Here is a 22,526-nt window from a genome sequence, read left to right as displayed (position 1 = left end):
CCTCTACACTAGTGTAGAAAACGCGACGCGTTCAACCTTACTCTCGTTCCTCCATCATGTCTGACAGACGACGCGCAGAGATCGCAGAGAAGCGCAAAAAGCTCGAGGAGCTGCGTAAAATACGTGCAGAACGCCAAAGAGCTACCGCCGATGTACGTCATGCTACAATTCAGAGCAATACGTACGTTGAGGTTAACTTGATGAACATAGGCCGGTCCTTCGACATACCGCCGCAACGACGTCGATGACTTCGTAACATCCGTATTGGGCACTTCGCTTTCACGAGGTACCGATAGCGCCGGAGATTCAACGCCAATCTCGACGCCTGGTACTCCCGCTATTGCTAGGCCCCTTTCTCCCTCTAATCTGCGTGAAAGGACACCGCCTGGCGCGTCTGGACGTGCGAGCAGACAAAGCGATGTATTCAGTGATCGATTGAGCATGGGCACAACACTCGTCTCAACTACGGGTCCTGCAATGTCAGTCTCAGGAACGGAGAACGTTATTGAGAGGCATGTAGTTTTTAATTCAAATGTCTTGATATACGACTCATAATCCCAATTTAGGACCATGACTCCAAGATTAGTAGTTGACTTGGTAGATGTCGAACAGGATCTTTTTGATGTACCTCGAAAGGTCTGTCAGGGGGAAATGCGACCAACCTACCCACTTGGGAAGAATTTGGCTGATTTCTCCCTTGACAGGAACGTGTAACGTACGACAAAGATGTTCAAACCACTGAAATAACCAGCGAAGAGACTGGGCCAAATGAGGAAGAGATACGACAACGCATCTTACGAGAAAAAGAGGTCGAGGCTGAAAAACTTGCAAAGGAGCGGGAACTTGAAGAAGAGAATGAAAAGCTCGAGAAAGAAATCGAGCAAGAAATCCGAGGTAACTCTTTTCTACTTGTGGTCATGATGTAATACTAACAATACAGCAGAACTTACCGAGGAGGAGCGTGCAAGCATCTTCATTGCTCCCGAATTCTTGGATTTCGTGGACAAATCATCAAAGATTCTGCAGCGCGCATTAAATGATGGTTATGATTACATTCGTGATTACACTGTTGGTGCTGAAGCAGGGGGGTGAGGATACTTAGTTCGTATATAGTGAGGTATCTGACTTAAAATCATTGACAGAGACGAGTCAGAGGGTAAACGTGTCAAGCGTGTATGCACATTCTATGACGAGAGGTACGGGAAGAACAGGTCGATTACTGACCTGGACTGGTCACCGAAGGTCAGATCCTAAATGATTATTGATAGTATCAAACGCGATTGACATGGTCTTACGAACAGTACCCAGAACTAAGTGTAGCATCATATAACAAGAACCCTGCTGCTCTAAATGAGCCAGACGGTCTAGTCGCAATATGGAACTTGCATCTTCTCGAGAGGCCCGAGTTCATATTCCACTCGCAATCAGATGTACTGTCTGTTGCGTTTTCGCCATTCAACGCGAATCTCGTCTTTGGCGGAACTTATTCGGGCCAGATTCTTCTATGGGACACACGGAGCAAACACTTACCCGTATTGAAAACGCCTCTCAGTGCTGCAGGTCACACCCATCCCGTTTATGCGATGCAGATTGTAGGCACACAGAATGCACATAACCTTATTACAAGCAGTACAGATGGTTTGGTTTGTAGCTGGCTTGTAGATATGCTAGCTCAGCCACAGGTAAATGATTGTGATGTTCACTTGATACTAGCTTGCTGAGGAACATTTCTCCAAGGAAACTCTCGAGTTACAACATGCTGGACACAACAAGACCTCGGAAGTCGCAATTACTTGCCTTGACTTCCCAGACAACGAAACCACGACGTTTTTCACCGGCACTGAAGAAGGGAACGTGTACCAAGCCAATCGCTATGACAGGGCAGGGTCGAAAGCAGGCTTGAACCAGTACGACGTATATAGAGGCCACTCCGGTCCTGTCATGGGGTTGCATTTCCACCCATTACATGGACCGGTTGATTTTAGCGATCTATTCCTAACAGCAAGTGCGGATTGGACAGTCAAACTTTGGCGTGCGAGAAGTATCGCGAAGCCGAGCGCGCAACCACATACACTCGGGCCACTGTACAGCTTTGATGAGGCAGATGACTATGTGTACGACGTGAAGTGGCATCCCCAGCACCCGGCCTTATTTGGAGCAGTCGACGGAAGCGGGCGATTTGACTTATGGAACCTTAATATGGACACAGAGGTGTGCTTTGCTGGTATGTCTTGACTAATGAACATGCTTAATGAGATTTTCCTAGGTGCCTGTCGTGACCACACCTGTAGGCACGAATCGTGCGATTAACAAATTGAAGTGGGACTGCAAGGATGGCCGGCGAGCGGCATTGGGAGGGAGCGACGGGAAAATGTATATTTACGACATCGGCGACATGGCTATCCCACGGGAGACGGAGTGGACGGACTTGCAGCGTACCCTTGCTGCAATGCAGAGTGGGCATGCCGGCGGAGCTGGAGGACCTGGGGTTGTAGACGGCATTGTCGCTGGCCGATAAGCAGCCGTCAGTACACAAGCTTCATACACAGATACCAGTTTGTTACATTGTAGTGTAATGATTAGTATACCTAATATTGGCTCATCAGAGGCGTGAATGTTATATTACTGCTATGAATATCAACGGGCTTTGTAAGAAGTGCAGGAACGGGCGTCTTTTTCGTCGGCGTGAGACATGTCGGTATATAATCGTCTCAAAGTGGGAGGTCTGGTTCCGCTTCGTCGCGATCCCGTGTCCTATTTTGTGCCCACTCGCTGGAATTCTCTCGCGTCGACTATGCAGACCCTGCGGAATGGTGTTTTGCGGTAAGCAGTGCGGTTATATGCGATGCGTGTAAATTGCGGTCAGCCGACTGAGCGTGTACAGAAATAGTGCTCCCGGACAAATTTGTAGTAGGTCGCACTACAATGGAGATCTGCGGCGTTTCTCCAGTCGGACCTTCACCTCCCACTCGTCTCCTCTCCCTATTCAGTCTCGACTCAACCTTCAACGGCCATCTTCGCGTCCTCCATTCACCATTTGTTCGCGCTCCATGGCCTCTCAAGCAAAGTTTAAGCAGGCAAGCTTTGCCGTTTTATCTTGCTTTTGTGCAACGTTTACTCACTTTGTCGGCATTTCGGATCGGATATTCTTAGGAACCTCACAAGTGAGTAATGCTACGTTCCTGCGAGATCACCTTTGCTCAACGTGTCATTTTGCAGGCTTTTGGTGTAAGTTAAGTGCTTTCTTCAAGGAAACACGCTAAATGACTAGGCAATATCTGAAGTATACCCGGTCCGATCGAAGTCTCCGATGAGGTATGGACTGTACGGCTTTCTGAGGTATTCACAATCTAAATGGACACTAAGGTTCTTTATGCCAATGCACACCCCTCGATGAGCCATGTCTCTCCGGATTTTATTCCGGTGCTCGGGGACTGCATTAGGATGCTGAGGCAAGTAAATCCATCTGTGTATTCACCATTATATCAAAACATGATTTTCGCCTTGTGAATTCAGGGAGGTCCTATTCGCACCAACAGGCCAACCGTTCTTGATTGCAGGATCTGGGACACTCGGGTGGGATCAGGTACGCGTCGTTCACGCGTTATTTCGTTTTCAGTGATGAATGTGGCGTTTATATGCGCATAGGTTGCGTCTAATCTCGTAGAACCTGGAGAAGCATGCTTAGTTCTTAACACTGGGTATTTCGGTGATAGCTTCGCAGACTGGTAAGCTTTTGTGTTGTTCTTACAAAACAATTGATGTTAATTGGTTGTTGTGGACATCTGTTCATGCACCAAGCCTCCAAACATATGGTGCTGTCATTGACCAAGTAGTTGCTCCTCTGGGTGAGGCTATCTCCAAGAGCGCTGTAGAAGAAGCCCTGTCAAAGAAGAAATACAAGCTTGTCACCCTCACACATGTCGACACGTCAACCGGTGTGCTCAGTGACGCGAAGATGATTAGCGAGACCGTGAAACGAATCTCTCCGGAGACTCTTGTACGCCGCCCAGCCAGCAGCTGAAACATCATGTAGCTTCTGATCACAACTTTGCAGGTCATCTTGGACGGCGTATGTTCTGTCGCTTCAGAAGAGATTCGACAAGAAGAATGGAACATTGACGTGGTCATGTCGGCTACGCAGAAGGGCCTTGGTGTACCGCCAGGTCTAAGCGTGCTTTGCGCTAGCAAGCAAGCAATCCAGGTCTTTGAGAGCCGAAAGACACCTGTTACAAGCTACTATGCGAGCTGGAAGCGGTATGTTACACCTCTTGTGCCGCACTTTGGTTTTCTCCATTCCTGTTTCTTACTCGTGAAACTAAATGTGTCTTCTAGCTGGCTGCCAATTATGCGCGCGTATGAAGCGGGCCAGGCAGCGTACTTTGCTACACCGCCTGTGAACTTGGTTTACGCTCTCAATACCTCGTTAACGAGTATCACAAAGTCGGCACCGTCACTAACAGAACGGTTTGCCGTTCACAAGGAACAAGCTATCCGATTCAGGAAGACCATTGAGGGGCTTGGGCTACGACAATTAGCTAAGTACCCGGGGCAGCAAGCAAACGGCATGACTGCTGTAAGCTTTCAACTCTTATTATACATTTCAAATTACGGGAGTGTTGAGATGAACTATAGGTATATTATCCTGAGGGTTTGTCGGCATCGGACATCCTTCCCCGAATTGGTGCAAAGGGTGTTGTCGTCGCAGGTGGACTACACAAAGACGTCAAAGGTACGAGCATGTGAAATTGCTAGCCTTTTTTCTAGGGGTATGCTAACGTCATCTGCAGATAAGTACTTTAGAGTTGGGTTCGTAGTAATTATCATTGCTTCTCTTTTGTATCGCTCACCATTCTCAATTGTTCAGACACATGGGAATCTCCGTCGTAGATAAGTCGCGAGGAGACATGGACCGCCTAATGTCCGCAGTCAAAGAGGCCATTGCGGAGGCATACGTTGCGAAGGGCATAGCAAACGGGATGGCAAATGGGACCGGACATGTGTAAGCCTAAGTAACAATTCATTAAAGCCGCATCAATTATTTTAGTATGGTCCGGCGGAACAAGAGAGTCCCTTTTCTAACGTATAGATCTGTCTTATATATTTCTTTCGTCCGGACCGTAAATCGCATGCAAAATGTATAACAATGGATGGGCACGTTAATCTCGATGATACATTCAACTGTATTTGAATACGTGTGCGTTTTCAAACGTTGCGACTCGTGCTCCCGCGAACCTATACAACGCTTATCTTGAAACGGGTCGGCGTTTAGCGGATACAGTGCGAATAGAGCTAGATTATAGAACGGAAACGGGATAGGCGGGGTTCCGGGCGGAATGATATTCCTGGCCTGGTACCTCGAGGATGGGCATGTGAAAAAGAAGTAGGTGGGGGGAGGAGAAAAGCAGGGAAGGGCTAGAGGATGTAGAGCCCGTCAATTGTCTTTGGTTTCTAGTTATTGGAACACTGTTTTGGTTAGGATGTGGATTATGGGCTTGGTGTGGGTTGTGTGCCAAAAATCCCCATTGTAGTATTAATTTGTCGGATGGGAATTTTGTGCAATAGAACTAGGAAAGCGTTTTGGTTAAATATTGCTTAAAGATGGAACTCGAATACATCTCGCCGATTTTCATCGATACAAATTGTGTAAAGCGTATCAAGCGTACTTGAGAGGAAACAAGTCGACTTGAAGTCTGTATCACATGGCCTATTCACAGAAAAAAAAAGGGAAGTTTGGGCGGAGCCAGAAACTGTCATCTCCGACACAATGTAAATTACTAAGACTCCTCTGTTCTTTCCTGACGAGAACTACTGGGCTAAGCTATTGTTATTTATAATACACACAGCATACTTAAGGATTCACAAGACCGAAACCGGCATCGATACCAATTTCCTGTCCTTGCACATATGCTGATGCATCGGACGCTAGATACACAGCTAGAGCAGCAATTTCTTCCTCTCTATGATTCCTCGTCAGTACAATTAACCAAGGATTAACGAGTTACAAAATCTCACTTTCCCGGCCTCCTCAGTGGGTTTGGCTGTAATGCACCGAGAAAATTCGTCTGCATAGCCTGCTTGAGGTTTTCTTCCGTTGAGGTCATCTCAGATGAGAATGTTCCAGGTGAAATAGCATTAACGCGAATGGGAATCCTCCTGAGTGACATATCAGTAGCGAACATGGTAGTCAGGTGCCCAACAGCCGCTTTCGTGCAATCGTAAGCATGCTGTAAATAGTCATTCAGTTATCGATATAGTGTTATTGCGGCACATTAATAAATATATTTACGTAGCACCAGTGCATCCTTGAATGTTTGAAAACGCTCGTGATATTAATCACGCTCGCCATTCGACCCTCTTTGCTTTGGGCGCTTTTAGCAAGTAGGCCGAGAAAGGCTGTCGTGACGAAGAATACTGAAGCAACATTCGTATGATGTACGGCATCCCAATGATCGGCGCCCTGGTCGAAGAGTTCTCGCCCATACGTCGCTGTCTCTTCAGTATTTAGAGCAGCAGTGTGGTTGTTCGACCACGTGCCGCTATATATAGGGCCGGAAGTCCCAGCGCTGCAAGATAGGAATTCTTTAGTCTTTCGTTGTTTATCACAATGCACGAAGAAAGCTAACTTATTGATCAATACGTCGAGCCTGCCGTCTGCTTGTTCAATCAATTTTTCGGCATTACTGATGCTCTGTTTGTCGTCAACGTCCATCTGGATCCTGAATATTGTTTTACTTAAAAATTAATTCCGATACAAGAATACGCGCAGTCTCACGGGATAAGTTGCCCCGAACCCTCGAACCGGTGTTCTGCAGCGCTCTTCCTCAGCACTTCCAGACGCCTTCCGGTGATGTACACCTTCGCTCCATTGCTGGCGAGACCCTTTGCCATCATTAGTCCTCTACGGTAGAAGCATAAATTAATTGAGTGATGGAATTAATAATAATGCCACTTACATCCCAGTACCGCCTCCAGTCACCAATGCTATCTTCCCAGTAAGGTCAAATTGGTTCATGATCTCCAAGTAAATACTAATGTCGCTGATGGGAATCCGGGTTCTTAATGAAATATAACGAGACACTGAAAGAGGGGTAAATTTATATGTCCGATGCGAGGACCTGTTTGTCAGATATGTCTCGGTAGCCGAAGGCTGAGAAGCCCCATGGAGAAAAAGTCCGTGTCGGAGGAAGATAAGCAACTTGCGGGGTCATGCACGCAGACACATAACGGTTAGCGAACAATAGACCGTCAGGCTTGGATTATTTATGTTTGTCGAAGCGCACCAAGCGCTTTGAAGTTTCAGTAATACATTTGTAAGACTGCAAGTGACCCAATATCGGTTTTTGCGTCTTCAATACGTCGAAAATAGAAACTCTCGACACATGTTCTACGTGTATCGACCGGAGCATAGTCATGGGTTTACTAAAGATATCCCGCCATCAATGGTGATCTCCTGGCCGGTGACGTACTCCGATACATCCGAGGCAAGGTACACTGCCAATGAAACCATTTCTTCCTCTCTATTAAAATTTAATTCATGAGCTTTCCCTCAAACAGTGCCACAAGTAGTGAAAATATTGTACCTTCCTATGCGTTTCATCGGATGAGGTTTCCCTGACCCAAAGAAATCTGTCTCCACTAGGCTCTGAAGCCATTCCGCTGATGGGGAAAATTCTGACATGAATGGCCCTGGAGCAATAGCATTCACACGAATGGGAGCTCGCTTGAGCGACATGTCAGTCGCGAGCAGTCTGGTAAGATGGGATGAAGCCGCTTTGAAGCTATCATATGCGTACTGTTCATCAGGGCAAATTTATTAATGAGTTCGATGTCCAACAACGGAATACTTACATATCCCCAATTTAGCTTCGTGTGTGCAAAGATGCTCGTGATATTAATTACGCTCGCCGTCCTGCCTTCTCTACCTTCCGTACTCTTTCCGAGTAGACCGAGAAAAGCCATCGTGACGAAGAACACCGACATGACATCTGTACGGGCTACGGTATCCCATTCGTCAGAAGTCTGGTTGAACAGCTGTTCGCCGTACGCCGCAAGAGTCTGGTTATCCGGTACCGAACCTGGCTCTACTGGCCACTTGCCGTGGAAACCGGGCCCAGAAACGCCAGCACTGCGTAATCGCGCCTTGAGTCCTTTAAATATAGTGACTACGAAGGAATGCTCCTACTTGTTGACGAGTACGTCGAGCTTTCCATCGGCCTCTTCAATGTGTCTGACGATCTCTTTGATACTCTGCTTGTCATTCACATCCATACGGATTCTACACGTTAAGTCAGGACTAGTTCCTTCAGAAACAACAAGAGCGTACGGAATAAGACAGCCAACGTCTTTAAGATGCTGCTCCTTCGCCGCTTTCTCTACTACGTCCAGTCGCCTCCCTGAGATGTAGACCTTCGCGCCCTTGTTAGCGAATCCTTTGGCTATCATCAAACCTCTGCATTTGCAATTGTGAGTCGGCGTAGACACGCGTTGAGAAAAGTTCACTTCCATGCCTGTTCCGCCTCCGGTTACCAGCGCTACCTTTCCAGCAAGGTCAACAGGAATAGCCATCCTAGGACCTCCATTAGACGTCGTCGACATTCTTGTCCAAATCTGCAAGACTTTTGAGTAACGTATATCGTGCTATTTTGTAAAGACGTCGCGGGTTACAAGGGAATTACTTGAACGCCGTAGCCAAATGCAGGTTCAGGTACTCATACTGAAAGGGATGTTACTGACACCGAGGTATGGGAATGCAGTTCATTGTTTCAGTGGCGTTCGCTTTGCGGGAAGACTTTGTGAATACAACGGACACATTTTGCTTACAATGCAGATGCAGACAGGGTTTTGATCTCTGGCACAAGCGGGTTCGAGCTCATTGAGTTAATAACAGCGCTTGGGTCTCACAAATCCAGCGCCAACCAAGGCCTTGAAATCCGATTCAACGAGCAATCCCAATACGTCACAGCAATTAGTACTTAGCGAGGTCGGTTGCGATGTAACTTAGAACTAAAGAATGATCATATTATTAGTCGAGGAAGAGGAATATACATAAACCGTAATGCATAAACAAAGTCCACAAAAGGTATCATCAGAAAGTGCCAAAGCCAGTGACATGCTAATTAAAGAACGGATTAGTACCTGTTTCATTCTTTCAGAAGTTAGGTAGCTTAACGACGTACAGAAGGAATTCCAGTCTGCATAGGTGGCATGCCTGTGCCGTTCATCATCATTGGCGGAGGCCCTTGTGGAGGATATCCATTGCCCTGTGTCAGCAATAGTCTGTTGCCGAATCCACCCGGAGCAATGATCGTCGCCTCTTCCTCCGCCTGCTCCTTCTTGGTGTTCTTTAAGGCAAGTTCCTGAACCTGCTTCTCCAACGCGGCAATCTTCGTGACCAGCGTACGTTGCGATTGGATTTTGTAAGGCATAAAGAAGTCGTTGAGTCCGTGTTGCCATGATAGCTCCTCAACGAAGTCAGAATTGAGGAGGTCAAAGCACATGTACAACATTGCCGCGAAGCACTCCCTGTTTCCGATATCGACAAAGTAGGACAACAGCTCCTCGGTGACCTCCTTGTCACCAGAGTAAGCTGCCGTTTGCATCGCATCCTTGAACAACTTGTCCTGCTTCGATAACGAGATGGATTCTTCCCATTTTCCATTTTTCTGGTAGGGAACCACATATCATCAGCAGTTGAGAATGGTAAATGGACAGATTAACTGACCTTGTACAAGTGAGCTGCCAATCTACGGAATTCTAGGAGCTCGTGCTTCTCTAGACGTTTCGCAAGTTGGATGTTATTGAAATTGTCAAAGCTGTCTATCGAGTCCCGAAGAGTCTTGTAATCTTCCTCCTCGATCAGGAGATCGTTGTAAGCATCATTGACAGCTTCGACGTTGAGCTGATGTGGTAGTTGGGTAAGAATACTCTGAAATCGAAATAAAGTACAAAGTAGCCACTTACATTTTGCACAGCGATCAAGTATGGTTTAATGAGAGGGACATTGTCGCTCCGTTGGAAGATGCGCACTACGCGAGTATGCTCTATCCGTGGTGACAGGACCGTTAATAGGTCATTAAGCAACATCGGTTGCTCTTGTAGATAGAATGACAGAGATTTGTAGTAACTGTAGGACACATTAGTATGAACCAACGATAGGAAATTATTCAACTCACATCTCGACGTTCGCAACGCGCACGATTACGTCCTTGAACTGGTTGTGCTCCCATGCGTCCGCTGAACGCTCCATCATGGCAAGAGCAGCATTATCCTGAAGGATAAATCAATAGCCCGTTCTTAATAAATGCACGCAGGTTTAACTTACAAATTCATCGTACTTCACGTACAGATAGACCAACTCGGGCCAAAGATGAGCTTTCTCTGCTGCCCTAATGACCTTCGGAATATTGATACGTGAGACAAAGAGTTTGAGATGTTCCATAACTAACAGGTGGAAAGTCAATACATAGATATCTCCCTTAAACAAGAAGACAACATACGCTTTTCCGGTCGGTATTTGCTGTACAAAATTGCGAGCTCTGTGAAAATACCCATCTGACCGGCATCGCAGTTTCAGTCGATAGACCAGCCTCATGCCATTGCCGGACTCACATGTGCGCGTTCCAAGCTCAAAGCAGCCTCCATCAATGCAAGTACCTCATCAAAGTATCCATGTCGTTCATAAGTTTGAAGAATGCCAGGTAATTCCTCCTAAAAAGTGGATGAGAAATCTGGACAGCAAAATTGTTTAGTCAAAAGTACGTACTGCATGCACAACGATGTTGAGGCCACAAATTTGTGCCAATCGGAACTCCCGTTTCTCAATACAAGCCGCGTGCACCTGTTTCCACACCCTTGACAATTGTTAGTACATGACAAGAAATAAGTCACGGAGTACTTACTGTGTGTTGCCAGCTTTGCGCGCGCTCTCGACAGCAGCTTGATTTTCTCCAAGGTAGATGAGAGTTGTCGCCAACCGAGCCCAGTTTGAGATACTCGTGAAGAGCAATTTCGCCGCTTGATAGAGCTCGTCATTGAAACACTTCTCACCAACCTCAAGGATGTCGGCCACGTTAGTCATGGACAGGAAGTCTTCCATGTCATGTAGACGATCCGTCTTCGCGTATGCATGCGCGAGTTCGGTATCAATCTTTGGTTCACGCAGAGTCTTGCGCGCCATCTGCAAGTAGCGCACGAGATCATCGTACTTGTCGGCGCGGGTAGCGATCTCGATAACTTCCAAGAAGTTTGAAGGGTCCTCAGCCTTGATGTACGAATCTATCGCAAGCAACTATCAGTAGACGTTTCCGCTACAGGATGCTTGAATTACCGATTGAGTCCTTGACACGGATACCGTCAAGCTGGGCCTTCGCCAAACGACTCCAGACTTCCGGCCTATTGACTTTTGTTGCGTACTCGAGACCGCGATCAATACTGACGATGTGTTCTACGAGGACATTCATAGCGTTTGCGTGTTGTTCATATTTCTTGAAGATCATGAATGCCTCTTCATAAAGACCGTGGTCAATCGCAATCTTAGCAATCTCCGCAATGTCGTAGTTCTCCAGTTTGTTGATATAATTAACGACTTTACCCCTGTCTGCACGGATAGCGGTGAGCATCAAGAGATTCTGCAAGTTTCTATTGTCACTGAAGGGCGACGGCTCAAGGATGATCTTCTCCAGGAGTTCAATTAGTTCGATAGGAAGATCCGCCGATATGAAGGCCTTGACGGTTACAGAAACATCGTCAGGATCCGTACACTCGGGAAGGGCCGTCGCGATGATCTGATATGAAGATTAGTCTTGAAGCACATAGGACTACATTGATGAACAGACCTGGTCAATCAGCTGGCGACGATGGACATTATCAGGAACCAGGACCTGTTGCCAGAGTTCGAGCTGACGCCTCTTGACAAGATAACGAGACTGCTGCTTGAACATTGAGTTGTCGTTCGTAATGGCAATGAGCTCATCATCGCAAAAGCCTTTGGCGTATGCGATATATGCGAGATACGGATCTCTCTTCTCACAGAATTTACCGACAACCAGGGGCTCGTAAAGCTGAAAAGATATATATCAATTAGCAGCAGATTAAAATCAAGTGTATAGCCTACATTGTTATCCTTCAAGAATTGCTCGGGGTTGTTATTACTATCAATGTAGATCTTCGCGATGGCGTTATAGACCGCGGCATCTTGACTGCCTTGCTGAACGCGTGTTTCAAGCCAGGGCAGAATTAGTTTAAGCCTGTTGCGCGACTCGACTTCTTGTACCAGCTCGTCAATAGGGAAATTGCCCGTGATAGATGCGAGCAGGTTCTTGATAGTTGTTTCGTCGCAGTCAACATCAAGCAAACCTGCGACAACTTGCGGCGTGCGTGCTGAATTGACTTGCTGGACGTATACCTCGATAAACTTCGTAAGCCCGTTCTGGTACAAATAGAGAACGAGATCGTGGACGAAGTCGAAACGGTCGCAAACAATGATAAGGGGTAATTGATCCTGTAGCCGAGCCTCTTTGAGGAAATTTTTGACTTTCTCCGGGTTGTAGTAGTTGCTCTCTCGGCAGATACGTTCGACTTCGCGAATCTGACCAGTCCGGGTTGCGGCTTGGATGTATTTGAAGTGAACTTCCGGATCTTGGCTGAGGTTCACTACGGAACCCAAGTAGTAATAAAGACCTTCGAAGCTCTTGAATGATTCGAACATCTCGATGAGCTTGACGGGGCCAAGGATGTCAGAGTACTTGGTCGCAATCTGCACCACAACCTGAAGGTTTTGTCGGATATTAACTCGAAGCATCTCTTGCAGACACGTCATTGACTGCTCGGTGGTAAGCTTGCTGAAGTATTCGACAAGCCACTATTTAAAAATGGTCAGAATTGAACTTATGTGTAAATAAATGCGCACGCACGTCTGGCTGTAGTACGTTAGTGTGGACGATGGCACGCTTGATGTCATTGATATCTTCGTAGTGCTCCAAAGCTCTCTGCAAGAGGCCAGCACGCTCGCACAGGTTCGCAATCCTCGGCTTATCATAATAAGTAAACATCTCGTTTCCGAGGATGGCATCGGCAACTTGAGGTGCGTGGATGAGGTTCATCTCAAGCAGCCTCGTCTGTAGGTGACCTTGCTCAGGCTTGTTCTCTTTCAGGGCATCAAGAAGGAAGGAAGTCGCCGGTTGAATCATGTTCTGAGACATGAAAATGTCGACGACCTAATGCAGGACTTCAGTATACAAATCAGTGCAAATAATACAATGGCTTACTCTGTCAATATCAACCAACGGCCCATTTTCATCATTGACCAGTTGAGATGCAAACTCGGCACCCTTGTCCGGATTGGTCCTCATTATATGCTGCAAAAGCGCTGTGTAATCCGGAGTGTATCCAACCTTCTTCGAATACAGAACAATTTTATCTGTCTGTCCTGTCTCAGCGAAGCAGGCCACAACTTTATTCGGGACATTGGCACGCAGGTAAACGCTAAGGGCGAGGGTCATGTCGTGAAGGCGAACGATGTCACCAAGCTCCTCACTGCATGTGAGTTTGTTCTCCTTAAGCCATTTCTCTAGCAGCTGCTTTCGACCTTGTTGTAGGACAGGCCGCGCAAGCTCAAGAGACTCGAGTTGGTTCAGCTCGCCTTTTTCTAGGAGAATACCGAAATATTGCAGGATAGGAGATAGCCCTCCTGGAGGGGCCGGTGCAGTCTTGAACGCATCGATGGTCTGAGATGTTCGTAAAATTCCACGAGGAGAGTTTGCAGCAATCTTTGCCGCCTCGTTGAACTGGCCGCTTTGGAAGAGGGCCTGGTACTGCTTTATGTACAGGTCGTCAGCACCGGGCAAGTTGGCCCGGCTTGCAAGTTTGAAAGCAAGTTCCGTGTTGTTCAATGTACCAAGGATGTAAGGAATGATTGCACCTTCGTCAACACTGACACTGAGTACCTGACCCTTCCGGTTCACACCAATAATACCGTTCGTTGCTTCATGTTCCGCGGTAACGAAAATTGTCTCGCCGCTAATACGGTTCATGTAGACGCAGGCGCCGGACTCAAGATCGTAGAGATGAATGAAGCCAAACTTGGTGACCAGGAATACGATGCCATGCTTTTTAGAAACTTGCATAGCCACGGGGAAGTCATTCGTAGCCTCAGGAGGGAAAAATACATCAACAGCCTTCTTTGAGAAGACAGGATCGGCTGCTTGATGATCAATCTCGACGACGTGAAGCTGGAAGAATGTCTGAGTAAGCTGTTCTAATTCAATGTTTGGCTTGCTATACCTTGGCACCTGTAGCAGTCCTCACAGCGAACGTGAAGAGCTTGGTAGGGAATTGATGACCATCAAGCTTCAGTTCCGCGAAAGCAGCGGCATGACCCTCGATAGGTTGGCTGACCGACCGCTCGATACTGTACAGTTGCATCGCACCTTTAACCTTGAACGCAGACGGATTGGTCGTGTTCCCAGCGATCCCGACAAGCACCATCCATTTTCCGTCTCCGGAAATGCGATAGTTGATTATTTGCGCTCCGGCGAGTGTTGCGTGCCTGTCGAAAATTTTCGTTGGCGGAGACGTCTGGTCGGAAATCGACCAGTGGTAGACCGCTGTATCTGTGACCATTCCAATGATCGAGTCCGTCACCCACTTCCAGAACACAATGTCCTCGTTATTGACATGAGACTTGACCTTCTGCTTCGTCTCTATGTTGAAAATCTGTAGGGTTCGAGCGGCTACAGGTACAGAACCAGATCTCTCAGTTCAGTAGAATCATATGCGAAGTGACAAGGTGCGACATACATTTTAGAGCGAGAATCTTCTTGTTTGGGTGCATGATAGCAGAATCCGCAGTGATAGGTCGTCGGAGGACATTGTTCGCGTCTGCAAGGTCGACGATAACAACCTGGTTCTGCTCGTTGACTTTTTCGCGCACGCAAATGAAGTGGTCACTCTCAAGCGTTAAGGTCTATTGGATACAGAGTCAGTAAAACCGTGCTACTGCACGAAACATGAGCGCTACTTCGGAGACTGACCTGGAAGGAGATGGAGGCTGGCTGGACACCAATGCTAGAAAGCTGAAGATGTTCACAAAACGTGATGGGCTTCGTCGCGGCCATTCTGGCTGGAATGGATGCCTGACTGGCAGCGTTGACGAAGGCTTTTGAAGGAAGTACAAAACGAAAGTGGTCAACGGGCAAACGACCGTGTCGCGCTGTCTACGTATGCTGCTACAACAAGCAATAACTTCTCACGTTTATCGCTCTCCTTTCCACTCACTAGTTTCACTTTTCACTTTTCAACGTGCAATTAGGCTATTAATTTCGCTAGAAGTCCGCGTAATGCGCATTATTACATGAGTAGTAAGTCTAGACATGCTTCACTCTTCCGCTAAGGCCAGTGCCTGTTCAATATCATCATCCATGGCCAACGTTGCAGGAGGCGGATTGTTTCCGTAGTATATTCGCTGAATTACAATAGCTGGATTAAAAGTAAGCCGAGCCTGATACACACCAGTGTTTTGCTTCTGCCACTCACCGCAGTCGATAGAGAGCTGAAAAATTGCGCAAACTTTAAACTGCAGGGGAGAACCCTGAAGGAAGAAGTAGACCGTTCTGCGAAATTAAGCAACCTTTGGTGATAATTAATGGCACATAAAGTGGCTTACTTAAAGGCGTCACCAGCAAACCATCCAAGTAGAGTTGAAGCACGGAAACCATACAATGACTTTTGCTTTTGATTGCTAATGATTTCTTAGCAATCTTTCCAAATGTAAAAATCCCCGACATACCTAAGAAATTGCGGAATCGGGAGTGTACTCTCAAGACCTAGGGCAGCAAATCCGAGAATAGTGATGAATATTTCCGACCGGCCGAATATTAAGAAGAGGATAGCCTGTACTAAGCTACAGCAAATTTAGTAATACATTGGGTCTTTAGCTCCCAATACAGCTGTTAGGATATAAGAGTCCACACACATCATTCCAGCCAAGAATTCGATGTGTTGTGCATAAGTCGGCCATTGCCAGAATGAGAATGGTCGAGACGAGATTCCCATATTCTCCGGACTGAGCCGTGGACGATAGAGCAAGCAAATATATAGCAATGCAAGCTGATGGAACCGTCAGTCAGCATGCTTCGACTGCAATATGCAATTAAATATATACCTGAGCTAATATCATTAAGATAGATTGGACGAGTAGTGCAAATTCAAAGCGATTCCCGAGCCAGAAGAACAAACGCGTGATATTTGCTATAAGCCTTCCAGTCATGTATATTAGTGTTCCTCATAATGCTGGAGATCTCAGAACGTACAGTACGCCACAGACATCACGCGAAAACCCCGTCGAGTCTCTGCCGGACAGTAAGAGGAGAGAAGAGACAAATCTAGAATCGCGAACGTACTTCTTTCGCACTATAGAAATTGTCTGGTCCGCATAGACGAGCGGTGGACCGACCGCCATTCCAATCGAAGAAGCCACGCTTACCCATCCTGGAAACATGACAGACCAGAGGTAATGGGTGATGAAAGCAGAAGATACGTCGCAGCACCGGCGCGTGCTAAGATGACGAGGCTGCACGTGTCGTCATCGCGTCGCGTTTCGGTCTTGCCCGCGACAATCCATCTCACCTCAGCTGTTCAATGGAAACGTATTACGCAAGGTATAAGAGATATTGTCTTTGGCACTGTTGAAACAGATAGTAGAAAATACGGTTGTGCTTCAAAAGGGAAATGATTGCGATGACGGGAATCAGTTCAAATAAAGAGATGGAAGCATGAGTAACGTAAAGTGGTGAAACTTTTAAGAATAACTGAGAAGGTTGCACACAACCTTCTTGGTGCGACTGTGCGCGTCTCGTAGACCTGTGGCACAGGCTGCTTTGAGGTGTGCAATCATTCGGACACTTCCTCTCTTAGCCGGTACGGCACCCTAAGTTTGGCAATACACATGACAAGATTCAGCAAGAAGCAATCCCCTTTAAGTATTTGCAGAGTATCCGCACAATCACTTTGATATTATCCAGTAGGAAATCGTACCAAAGACTATGAATGCGAGCATCAATGCACAGTGACCGCTCATAGTGCGGAACTGACGGAAACAATAAGCGAAGTTATCCTCGGTATTGCATTATCATCACTACATATCGGTATCGTAGAAGTTGATTAACAGGTATACAGAAGCAGAAACCCAGAATACATGCTGTAAAGAAAATAGAACGTTCACTACTGAGTACAGTAAGTAAGATGTGACCAAATAATAGCGACCATGATAGAAAACCTATTGACCTGTAAAAATCAAGGACTAACTTGAAAGGCATAATGTCCTGTTGAGCCACAGGTAAAGTGAGAAAAGTAAATGAAGCCACAGAAAGGAGGTGCGCTGCCCATGATTTAAGCGTACCCGCCACAAAAATCTAAGAATAGGGAAAGAAGACAAAGCAGATTGATAGCTAAGAAAGACCACCTGAATATTAGCAGATAACGCATCCCCCTCCATGAGTTTTCGAGCGAGCACTTATGGAGACACGTGCTGCTTCATAGAACACCTCAGTAACACCGCGATTATGCTTCGCACTGCATTCTACACACGCGGCAATCCAAAGACCGTGAGGAACTGCGGACGAGATACTAATATTAAGCATACTTACCAAGGTATCGGGAAGCTCTTATCCGTCGTGCGACCTGAAGACCCTCCTCGTACTGCACTGGATGAGCCCCATATCTTGCTAAGCGCTCCGTCACGTTTCGATCGTCTCTCAAATCGCATTTCAAAGCTAGAAACCACTCAAGTAAATGAGACAGCCAGTGACTAACTAAAGATTAGGCATACCAACAAGGACAAGCTGGAAGTTGGCAACTGTTAATAGCTGTGGTTGAATATACGGCAATGAACAAGCACCTTTACACCCGGACAGTATTCCAAGATTTCTTCTATCCACTGTGGATATGCAATAATCAGCTATACATTAAGTGTTATTAAAGGGTCTGTTCTGACCTTTGCCTCAACGTTTTCTAATGACGTCGGATTGTCCACCTTTGCTACATGAGAATTCAAAGGCTTCCGTGAATGTTGGAAGGCCAAATCTCACCGAGAAACATATAAGGATAACATGCGTCTCTGCGTAACTTAAAGACCGCAGTCGGTCGAATTCTTCTTGACCTGTGTCGCGTGGTACACTCGTGTCAGACCCATTGCAGACCAATTGTTCTCACGTGGAGTCTACCCACCCGCTGTGTCCCATAAGCTCATTTCGATGAGCTGTTCATCGACATATAGGTCCTGCACATAGTTCTCAAAGACAGTAGGTTCGCTAAGGCCACCGAGAGAAGTTAGGGCTCATATAGTTCCATAAAAACAAGAAGACGCACTAGACCTGTGTAAAGAACCCCCGTGTAAACACGTTCAGTAGTGACGTCTTGCCTAGAAGCGAGATTTTCGGTAAGTAAAAGTCGGTTCCTATCTTCAGGGATTAACATGCCACAAGCACCATCCCCAACAACAACAGCTTTCCTTTGTATCTGATCGTCGTACGATACGTCAGCCGATCGCTTTCAGGAAGTAGAAAACGAAGGTTGAACGCACCGGCTTGCTCCGCGAAAAGGAAGCTCCAACTGAGGATTCACCACACAACGACGACATAAGAGAGTTCGGTAAGGAGTACTTGAGAGAGAGAGAGAGAATTAAAGTCGGATGGCCCACAGGGAGGTGTGGTCGCTCCTAAGCTGTTCAATTCATCTGGCTTAAGCAGGCAGAGGCTGTGCCTATACATCACGTGGCTATGACGCGTCAGGAATAGTCTTGCCCACGACGGAGTTCTATAATTTGAATTTTCCCCTTCTCTTCGATTAACTCCTATACGCTAGACTTATGGGTTCCATGTTACACTGTCTGTAAAGTAGTGAAAACTTGCCCATTTGAAAAATTACGGTTTGTATTATTATTTGAATATCTCATGGCCCATGGTCCAGACTCTAATTATTAAGAGTTTAACAGACAGGACCTGCTGAGGATAGGTATCCTTCCCGTTACCTCTTAAATCTGTGATGCTGTGATGTGATGTGCCTTTGTAGTACACCGTACTTTGACGGTGTAAACATGAACCGACAGGAGATGTATGTCATGCTGCTACTCCTTTTCGGTTTGACCATTACAGCCTAAGGGAAATGGCCGTCTGACAAGACTCGATGAAGTAACTCAGTCTCGGTTTCATGTGGATCTGCTCGGTCAAACGAAAGGTATACGCGTCTGTAGTGGGAGTATTTTCTGTATCTTTGACAAGCATTTAGACATCTTGAACGTTGGACTCCGAATGTTTCATGGTGTTACATTCCGAACTCTGCAGTCATTACATTGAGATAGCATAGTACAAATGCACGGAAAACATGAGACCAGCAATAGTGGATACTGTACAGTAAACTCCCGTAAAACATCGTAAAGATATCTGTGGCATAAGAAAAAGGTGTATTCTCGCGCTTCCACTCTCAACCATTCTTAAGTATTGCGAGGATCTTCGGAACTTGAAGTCCTATCAGTCAACAAGTTCAGTAAGGTACAATATAAGAAACAGGAGAATACAGGGACTGACCGTATACTGGACGACCCTTCCCAAAGATAGCGGTTGCCTTGAGATACTCCTTCCCTTCTTCAATCCTCTTCAAGCGTTCGATATTTTCTGGGGTCTTTGGAGCTTTTCTTGCGCGGATGACTTCTCTAACGAACAGTGATGCGAGTGTCATCCCGGTGGTCTGATTTCAAATCAATAATTCCGGTCTTCATGAGAAGAGGATCGAGCACAACATACTCCAAGCACTGGATCCAACAGTCCTACGTCCACACCAGCCCTGGGTACCCGTGAAATGTGCCAAGCCGATTCAAGGCATATATCTGACTCGGCCTGATTGCCTTCCCCTTCCTCTGTCCATACTTCGTGCAGTACAATGACCGAAGTGTGTGCAAGACCATGTGCAACGTAGACTGTTCTACGGTCATCGGATGACATGATTTGGTCCTGCAAATTTTCCACGGGAGGCAGAGACGCAATAAAATTGAACAGAAAATCCGAGAAAGCCCGCATGTCCCTTTCGGTGCTCTGTCGTGTCGGAGAATTAGGACTACCTATTGACAGAACCATTGGCAAAATTGTAACTGGATACTAAGATCCACAGAGATTATATTACGTACTTGCTTTCCAGGCCATGACAAGTTTCGCTACGCGTTCATATATTGCGGAAACCTTAACTCGTAAAGCGGCAAACGAAGTGTCATCTACACCAGGTGCAGGTGGTTCGCCAGACAGAAATCGTTGTATTGTTCTGTTACCCTGGGCAAACGAGGGCGTGCTGGAATTCATATCGGCCTAAACGCCATGTAGGTGGGTCAGACGGACCGTATGCGTGTAGAATGAGTTGACTCACTAATTCGTAATCTTGCATGTCCCATGGCCAAGGCGTGTCAATTTGCGTTCCATGGGCGGGGTCATCGGACATGATGCATGGATTGCCGACTACACTCCAACATCGATCAATATTATATACCGCCCAAAACAGATTTACCCGTTCCCCGTACTCAACACATGTCTTGACAGGTGGTAGAGTCTGAGCGATCAAACCAAAAGGCGAACCGACGCCAGGTTGAAGTGATTGCTGTGCAGCTCCGCAGGACGAAGGAGACATGCGGTGGAAGCCATAGCTCACTGCCAGCGAGACAGCAGCGTTTGCGTGATATCGGCCCTCCAAATGACGACCATGTGTGAAGAAGTACTGTGCAATGAGGACTTCTGCTTGCATTACATGCAAGACTCTCGTCGGAAACGTAGGCTGAAATAATATAGAATAAGTGTTGAAACTTAATGTAAATAGGGTTGTTATACATCACTAAAGTCACCTAATCCACCCCCAACAATATTTTGGAGTGAGCCTATTGCTCGTTTCAAGTAGACATTCTCGTGGGATTGCAAGGTCGGTTCCAATGAGAGCCGGAGTGCCCAGAGGTAAATAGCATTCATAAGGCCAGGATGAGGATATGAGGGGTGTGTCGAGGGTTCTGCGAGTGATTTAAGAAATCGCTTGACATTCAGCGAAAAGCCTAATTGGTGTGAATTCGGGAGAAAGAGGCGTATTCTAAGAAGTGTCATGAAAAATGCTGCAGTGACGTTTAAGAACGAAAAGTAACTTACAGCATGTTAGCAATTTCCTGTGGTGGCTCATCAAGCTCCCACCATGGCCATTCAGCATCGGGTTGTGAGCCTCCAGATTGGGGGCTCGATGAACTAGAAGTAGGCTCTGTTATTGGATATGGTTGATCACTCATAGTAGGTTTGACTTCGCCTTCAGAAGAGTCAGAAAAGCTGGGGCTCATCACCACGTCGTCCACAGCAGAAGCTGATTCGGCACAGTACGGTTTGTGAAGCGGAATAGCCGGTCCCGACACTGTGATAGCAGGTAGCTTCTCAAGCTCTTTGACGCGAGCCTGCAGTCGAGCCAGTGTCTCTTCCAGTATTTGTGTCCGCGTCGGTCCTGTGGCATCGTCTGTATATTCGCAGTCATCTATTCGGTTCCTTCTGCTGCACTGCGTGCAGATCGGGCGCAGGCCATCACATCTCTGGGGGGGGGAGGGGGAGGGGAGATGTCAAGCGTTGTGTATGAATGCGAGTGCACCGGAACACAATACACACCATTTTCCTACGTCTTCAGGAGCATCAGCCACATACTCAGTTTCAAAGACAATAACATGATTCATACCTGCAGCCTAAGCAAGCTTTTCCGCGTTGAAGAGCTTCATGCGCGCTGCTGGCTATCCTGTTTGAGCCAAAAAGCCTTGCATCGTCGCTCGTTACGACTATAAATGTGTCTCCCTTCATAACCCGTACGTTTCGCATGAGTGCTTCTGCGCTGGATTGAAGTGCGGGTAAGCTAGGAATGTAGTACAATGTAGTGCATGATGCAGACCTTGACAGAAGCGAAGCAAACGCGTCAGGTATTCACCTCGACGAAACGTTCTTTAATTATGCAGAAACCTCGTTATGTCCACTTCCGAATGTTAGATTTAGTGGAGTAGTAGTATGGGTATGAGGTGGTATGGTGTATGACAAAGAACCTCGCCAATGTCCAGAATCTCAAAAGTACAGGAGGGAAACCGGAATTAAGATCTGAGATGACTGCCTCGGTATGCGAGGATAACGTTGTCTTTCGGCCCGCCTGCTGTTTGCCTGAGGACTGTACTAAAGCCGTTTCTTAAGCGTTCCAGGAGACTTACGAGAACTGTCTGACCGATTGCGATCGCTAGGGTCCGATAAGCGGGAGCTGATCCGGACGCTTCAATCACGGTACAGTATATGCTCGCCGTCAACGCCGAGCGCGAGAAGTTCCCGAAAGTCAAGATGGAGGCAGAAGGTGAAAAGAGTGCGAACCTGTGTGGAGACTGATCCTCAAGATCAGCACTAAAACTGATCGAGAGATTTACAATACAGACATTTTTCGGAGGCAAATTCGGGCATTTTTACAGCAACTTGGTCTGATTCAAGTGACCG

At 46.8% G+C, this 22,526-nt stretch overlaps 8 protein-coding genes across 8 annotated transcripts; 2 read left to right on the top strand and 6 right to left on the bottom strand.

The window, feature by feature from the left end:
• Positions 1-56: 56 nt before the first annotated feature.
• Positions 57-2,599, top strand: FOMMEDRAFT_115872 (cytoplasmic dynein intermediate chain; the record flags this gene model as incomplete). The annotated part of the gene is made up of 9 exons (XM_007261448.1): positions 57-185; positions 211-512; positions 567-636; positions 705-894; positions 944-1,088; positions 1,143-1,242; positions 1,302-1,682; positions 1,738-2,211; positions 2,267-2,599. The coding sequence occupies 9 exons, from the start codon at positions 57-59 to the stop codon at positions 2,516-2,518; spliced, it is 2,043 nt and encodes a 680-aa protein (XP_007261510.1). The 3' UTR covers positions 2,519-2,599.
• A 177-nt stretch (positions 2,600-2,776) lies between these two features.
• FOMMEDRAFT_16209 (PLP-dependent transferase) lies at positions 2,777-5,572 on the top strand. The gene is made up of 14 exons (XM_007261447.1): positions 2,777-2,823; positions 2,885-3,077; positions 3,154-3,164; positions 3,220-3,228; positions 3,285-3,315; positions 3,367-3,452; positions 3,517-3,586; positions 3,649-3,728; positions 3,802-4,000; positions 4,058-4,257; positions 4,336-4,576; positions 4,636-4,732; positions 4,791-4,809; positions 4,868-5,572. The coding sequence occupies exons 1-14, from the start codon at positions 2,795-2,797 to the stop codon at positions 5,004-5,006; spliced, it is 1,404 nt and encodes a 467-aa protein (XP_007261509.1). The 5' UTR covers positions 2,777-2,794; the 3' UTR covers positions 5,007-5,572.
• Positions 5,573-5,851: 279 nt separating this feature from the next.
• FOMMEDRAFT_74772 (short-chain dehydrogenase) lies at positions 5,852-7,015 on the bottom strand (the record flags this gene model as incomplete). The annotated part of the gene is made up of 6 exons (XM_007261446.1): positions 5,852-5,960; positions 6,016-6,227; positions 6,290-6,566; positions 6,627-6,719; positions 6,776-6,901; positions 6,957-7,015. The coding sequence occupies 6 exons, from the start codon at positions 7,013-7,015 to the stop codon at positions 5,852-5,854; spliced, it is 876 nt and encodes a 291-aa protein (XP_007261508.1).
• A 384-nt stretch (positions 7,016-7,399) lies between these two features.
• FOMMEDRAFT_16207 (NAD-binding protein) lies at positions 7,400-8,433 on the bottom strand. The gene is made up of 5 exons (XM_007261445.1): positions 8,327-8,433; positions 8,186-8,278; positions 7,852-8,128; positions 7,584-7,795; positions 7,400-7,520 (listed from the first exon to the last, which is right to left on the bottom strand). Exons 2-5 carry the CDS (start codon positions 8,269-8,271, stop codon positions 7,412-7,414), a joined length of 684 nt encoding a protein of 227 aa, XP_007261507.1. The 5' UTR covers positions 8,272-8,278; positions 8,327-8,433; the 3' UTR covers positions 7,400-7,411.
• A 600-nt stretch (positions 8,434-9,033) lies between these two features.
• FOMMEDRAFT_115867 (clathrin heavy chain) lies at positions 9,034-15,145 on the bottom strand. The gene is made up of 18 exons (XM_007261444.1): positions 15,033-15,145; positions 14,800-14,965; positions 14,284-14,732; positions 13,269-14,231; positions 12,915-13,217; positions 12,116-12,862; positions 11,838-12,062; positions 11,330-11,786; positions 10,902-11,277; positions 10,766-10,853; positions 10,612-10,710; positions 10,500-10,554; positions 10,325-10,443; positions 10,176-10,270; positions 9,964-10,126; positions 9,725-9,901; positions 9,180-9,665; positions 9,034-9,115 (listed from the first exon to the last, which is right to left on the bottom strand). The coding sequence occupies exons 1-18, from the start codon at positions 15,114-15,116 to the stop codon at positions 9,089-9,091; spliced, it is 5,079 nt and encodes a 1,692-aa protein (XP_007261506.1). The 5' UTR covers positions 15,117-15,145; the 3' UTR covers positions 9,034-9,088.
• Positions 15,146-15,912: 767 nt separating this feature from the next.
• FOMMEDRAFT_73213 (uncharacterized protein) lies at positions 15,913-16,459 on the bottom strand (the record flags this gene model as incomplete). Its single annotated transcript, XM_007261443.1, has 4 exons — positions 15,913-16,107; positions 16,163-16,256; positions 16,311-16,349; positions 16,401-16,459. 4 exons carry the CDS (start codon positions 16,457-16,459, stop codon positions 15,913-15,915), a joined length of 387 nt encoding a protein of 128 aa, XP_007261505.1.
• Positions 16,460-17,115: 656 nt separating this feature from the next.
• Positions 17,116-18,693, bottom strand: FOMMEDRAFT_115861 (uncharacterized protein). Its single transcript, XM_007261442.1, has 10 exons — positions 18,581-18,693; positions 18,477-18,516; positions 18,367-18,418; positions 18,226-18,308; positions 18,087-18,157; positions 17,993-18,031; positions 17,897-17,935; positions 17,828-17,840; positions 17,646-17,771; positions 17,116-17,578 (listed from the first exon to the last, which is right to left on the bottom strand). The coding sequence occupies exons 1-10, from the start codon at positions 18,635-18,637 to the stop codon at positions 17,469-17,471; spliced, it is 630 nt and encodes a 209-aa protein (XP_007261504.1). The 5' UTR covers positions 18,638-18,693; the 3' UTR covers positions 17,116-17,468.
• A 636-nt stretch (positions 18,694-19,329) lies between these two features.
• FOMMEDRAFT_115859 (uncharacterized protein) lies at positions 19,330-22,391 on the bottom strand. Its single transcript, XM_007261441.1, has 10 exons — positions 21,946-22,391; positions 21,739-21,888; positions 21,672-21,684; positions 21,174-21,598; positions 20,868-21,117; positions 20,413-20,814; positions 20,180-20,354; positions 19,800-20,113; positions 19,584-19,743; positions 19,330-19,523 (listed from the first exon to the last, which is right to left on the bottom strand). Exons 2-10 carry the CDS (start codon positions 21,873-21,875, stop codon positions 19,480-19,482), a joined length of 1,920 nt encoding a protein of 639 aa, XP_007261503.1. The 5' UTR covers positions 21,876-21,888; positions 21,946-22,391; the 3' UTR covers positions 19,330-19,479.
• Between the last annotated feature and the right edge of the window lie 135 nt (positions 22,392-22,526).

This window comes from Fomitiporia mediterranea (assembly GCF_000271605.1).
Source record: "Fomitiporia mediterranea MF3/22 unplaced genomic scaffold FOMMEscaffold_1, whole genome shotgun sequence".
Lineage (NCBI taxonomy): Eukaryota > Fungi > Basidiomycota > Agaricomycetes > Hymenochaetales > Hymenochaetaceae > Fomitiporia > Fomitiporia mediterranea.
This window is presented reverse-complemented; position numbering and strand designations above follow the sequence as displayed.

What these genes read in the sequence shown, in the direction of transcription:
- FOMMEDRAFT_16209 (XM_007261447.1), top strand. Translation starts at nt 2,795, where the DNA reads ATGCAGACCCTGCGGAATGGTGTTTTGCG. An exon ending in CGATCGAAGTCTCCGATGAG is followed by an intron (nt 3,316 to 3,366) that starts GTATGGACTGTA and finishes ATGGACACTAAG; the next exon opens with GTTCTTTATGCCAATGCACA. An exon ending in TACTATGCGAGCTGGAAGCG is followed by an intron (nt 4,258 to 4,335) that starts GTATGTTACACC and finishes TGTGTCTTCTAG; the next exon opens with CTGGCTGCCAATTATGCGCG.
- FOMMEDRAFT_16207 (XM_007261445.1), bottom strand. Translation starts at nt 8,271, where the DNA reads ATGGATGTGAATGACAAGCAGAGTATCAAAGAGATCGTCAGACACATT. An exon ending in CTCGACGTACTCGTCAACAA is followed by an intron (nt 8,129 to 8,185) that starts GTAGGAGCATTC and finishes GCGATTACGCAG; the next exon opens with TGCTGGCGTTTCTGGGCCCG. An exon ending in CGAAGCTAAATTGGGGATAT is followed by an intron (nt 7,796 to 7,851) that starts GTAAGTATTCCG and finishes CCTGATGAACAG; the next exon opens with TACGCATATGATAGCTTCAA.
- FOMMEDRAFT_115867 (XM_007261444.1), bottom strand. Translation starts at nt 15,116, where the DNA reads ATGGCCGCGACGAAGCCCATCACGTTTTGTGAACATCTTCAGCTTTCT. An exon ending in GTCGCCAGCTGATTGACCAG is followed by an intron (nt 11,787 to 11,837) that starts GTCTGTTCATCA and finishes TCTTCATATCAG; the next exon opens with ATCATCGCGACGGCCCTTCC. An exon ending in TCAACATCGTTGTGCATGCA is followed by an intron (nt 10,711 to 10,765) that starts GTACGTACTTTT and finishes TCCACTTTTTAG; the next exon opens with GAGGAATTACCTGGCATTCT.
- FOMMEDRAFT_115861 (XM_007261442.1), bottom strand. Translation starts at nt 18,637, where the DNA reads ATGTCGTCGTTGTGTGGTGAATCCTCAGTTGGAGCTTCCTTTTCGCGG. An exon ending in CCTTTTCGCGGAGCAAGCCG is followed by an intron (nt 18,517 to 18,580) that starts GTGCGTTCAACC and finishes TACGACGATCAG; the next exon opens with ATACAAAGGAAAGCTGTTGT. An exon ending in TAGAAAACGTTGAGGCAAAG is followed by an intron (nt 17,936 to 17,992) that starts GTCAGAACAGAC and finishes GCATATCCACAG; the next exon opens with TGGATAGAAGAAATCTTGGA.
- FOMMEDRAFT_115859 (XM_007261441.1), bottom strand. Translation starts at nt 21,875, where the DNA reads ATGCGAAACGTACGGGTTATGAAGGGAGACACATTTATAGTCGTAACG. An exon ending in TGTCATGGCCTGGAAAGCAA is followed by an intron (nt 20,114 to 20,179) that starts GTACGTAATATA and finishes TTCTGTCAATAG; the next exon opens with GTAGTCCTAATTCTCCGACA. An exon ending in GAAGGGTCGTCCAGTATACG is followed by an intron (nt 19,524 to 19,583) that starts GTCAGTCCCTGT and finishes GTTGACTGATAG; the next exon opens with GACTTCAAGTTCCGAAGATC.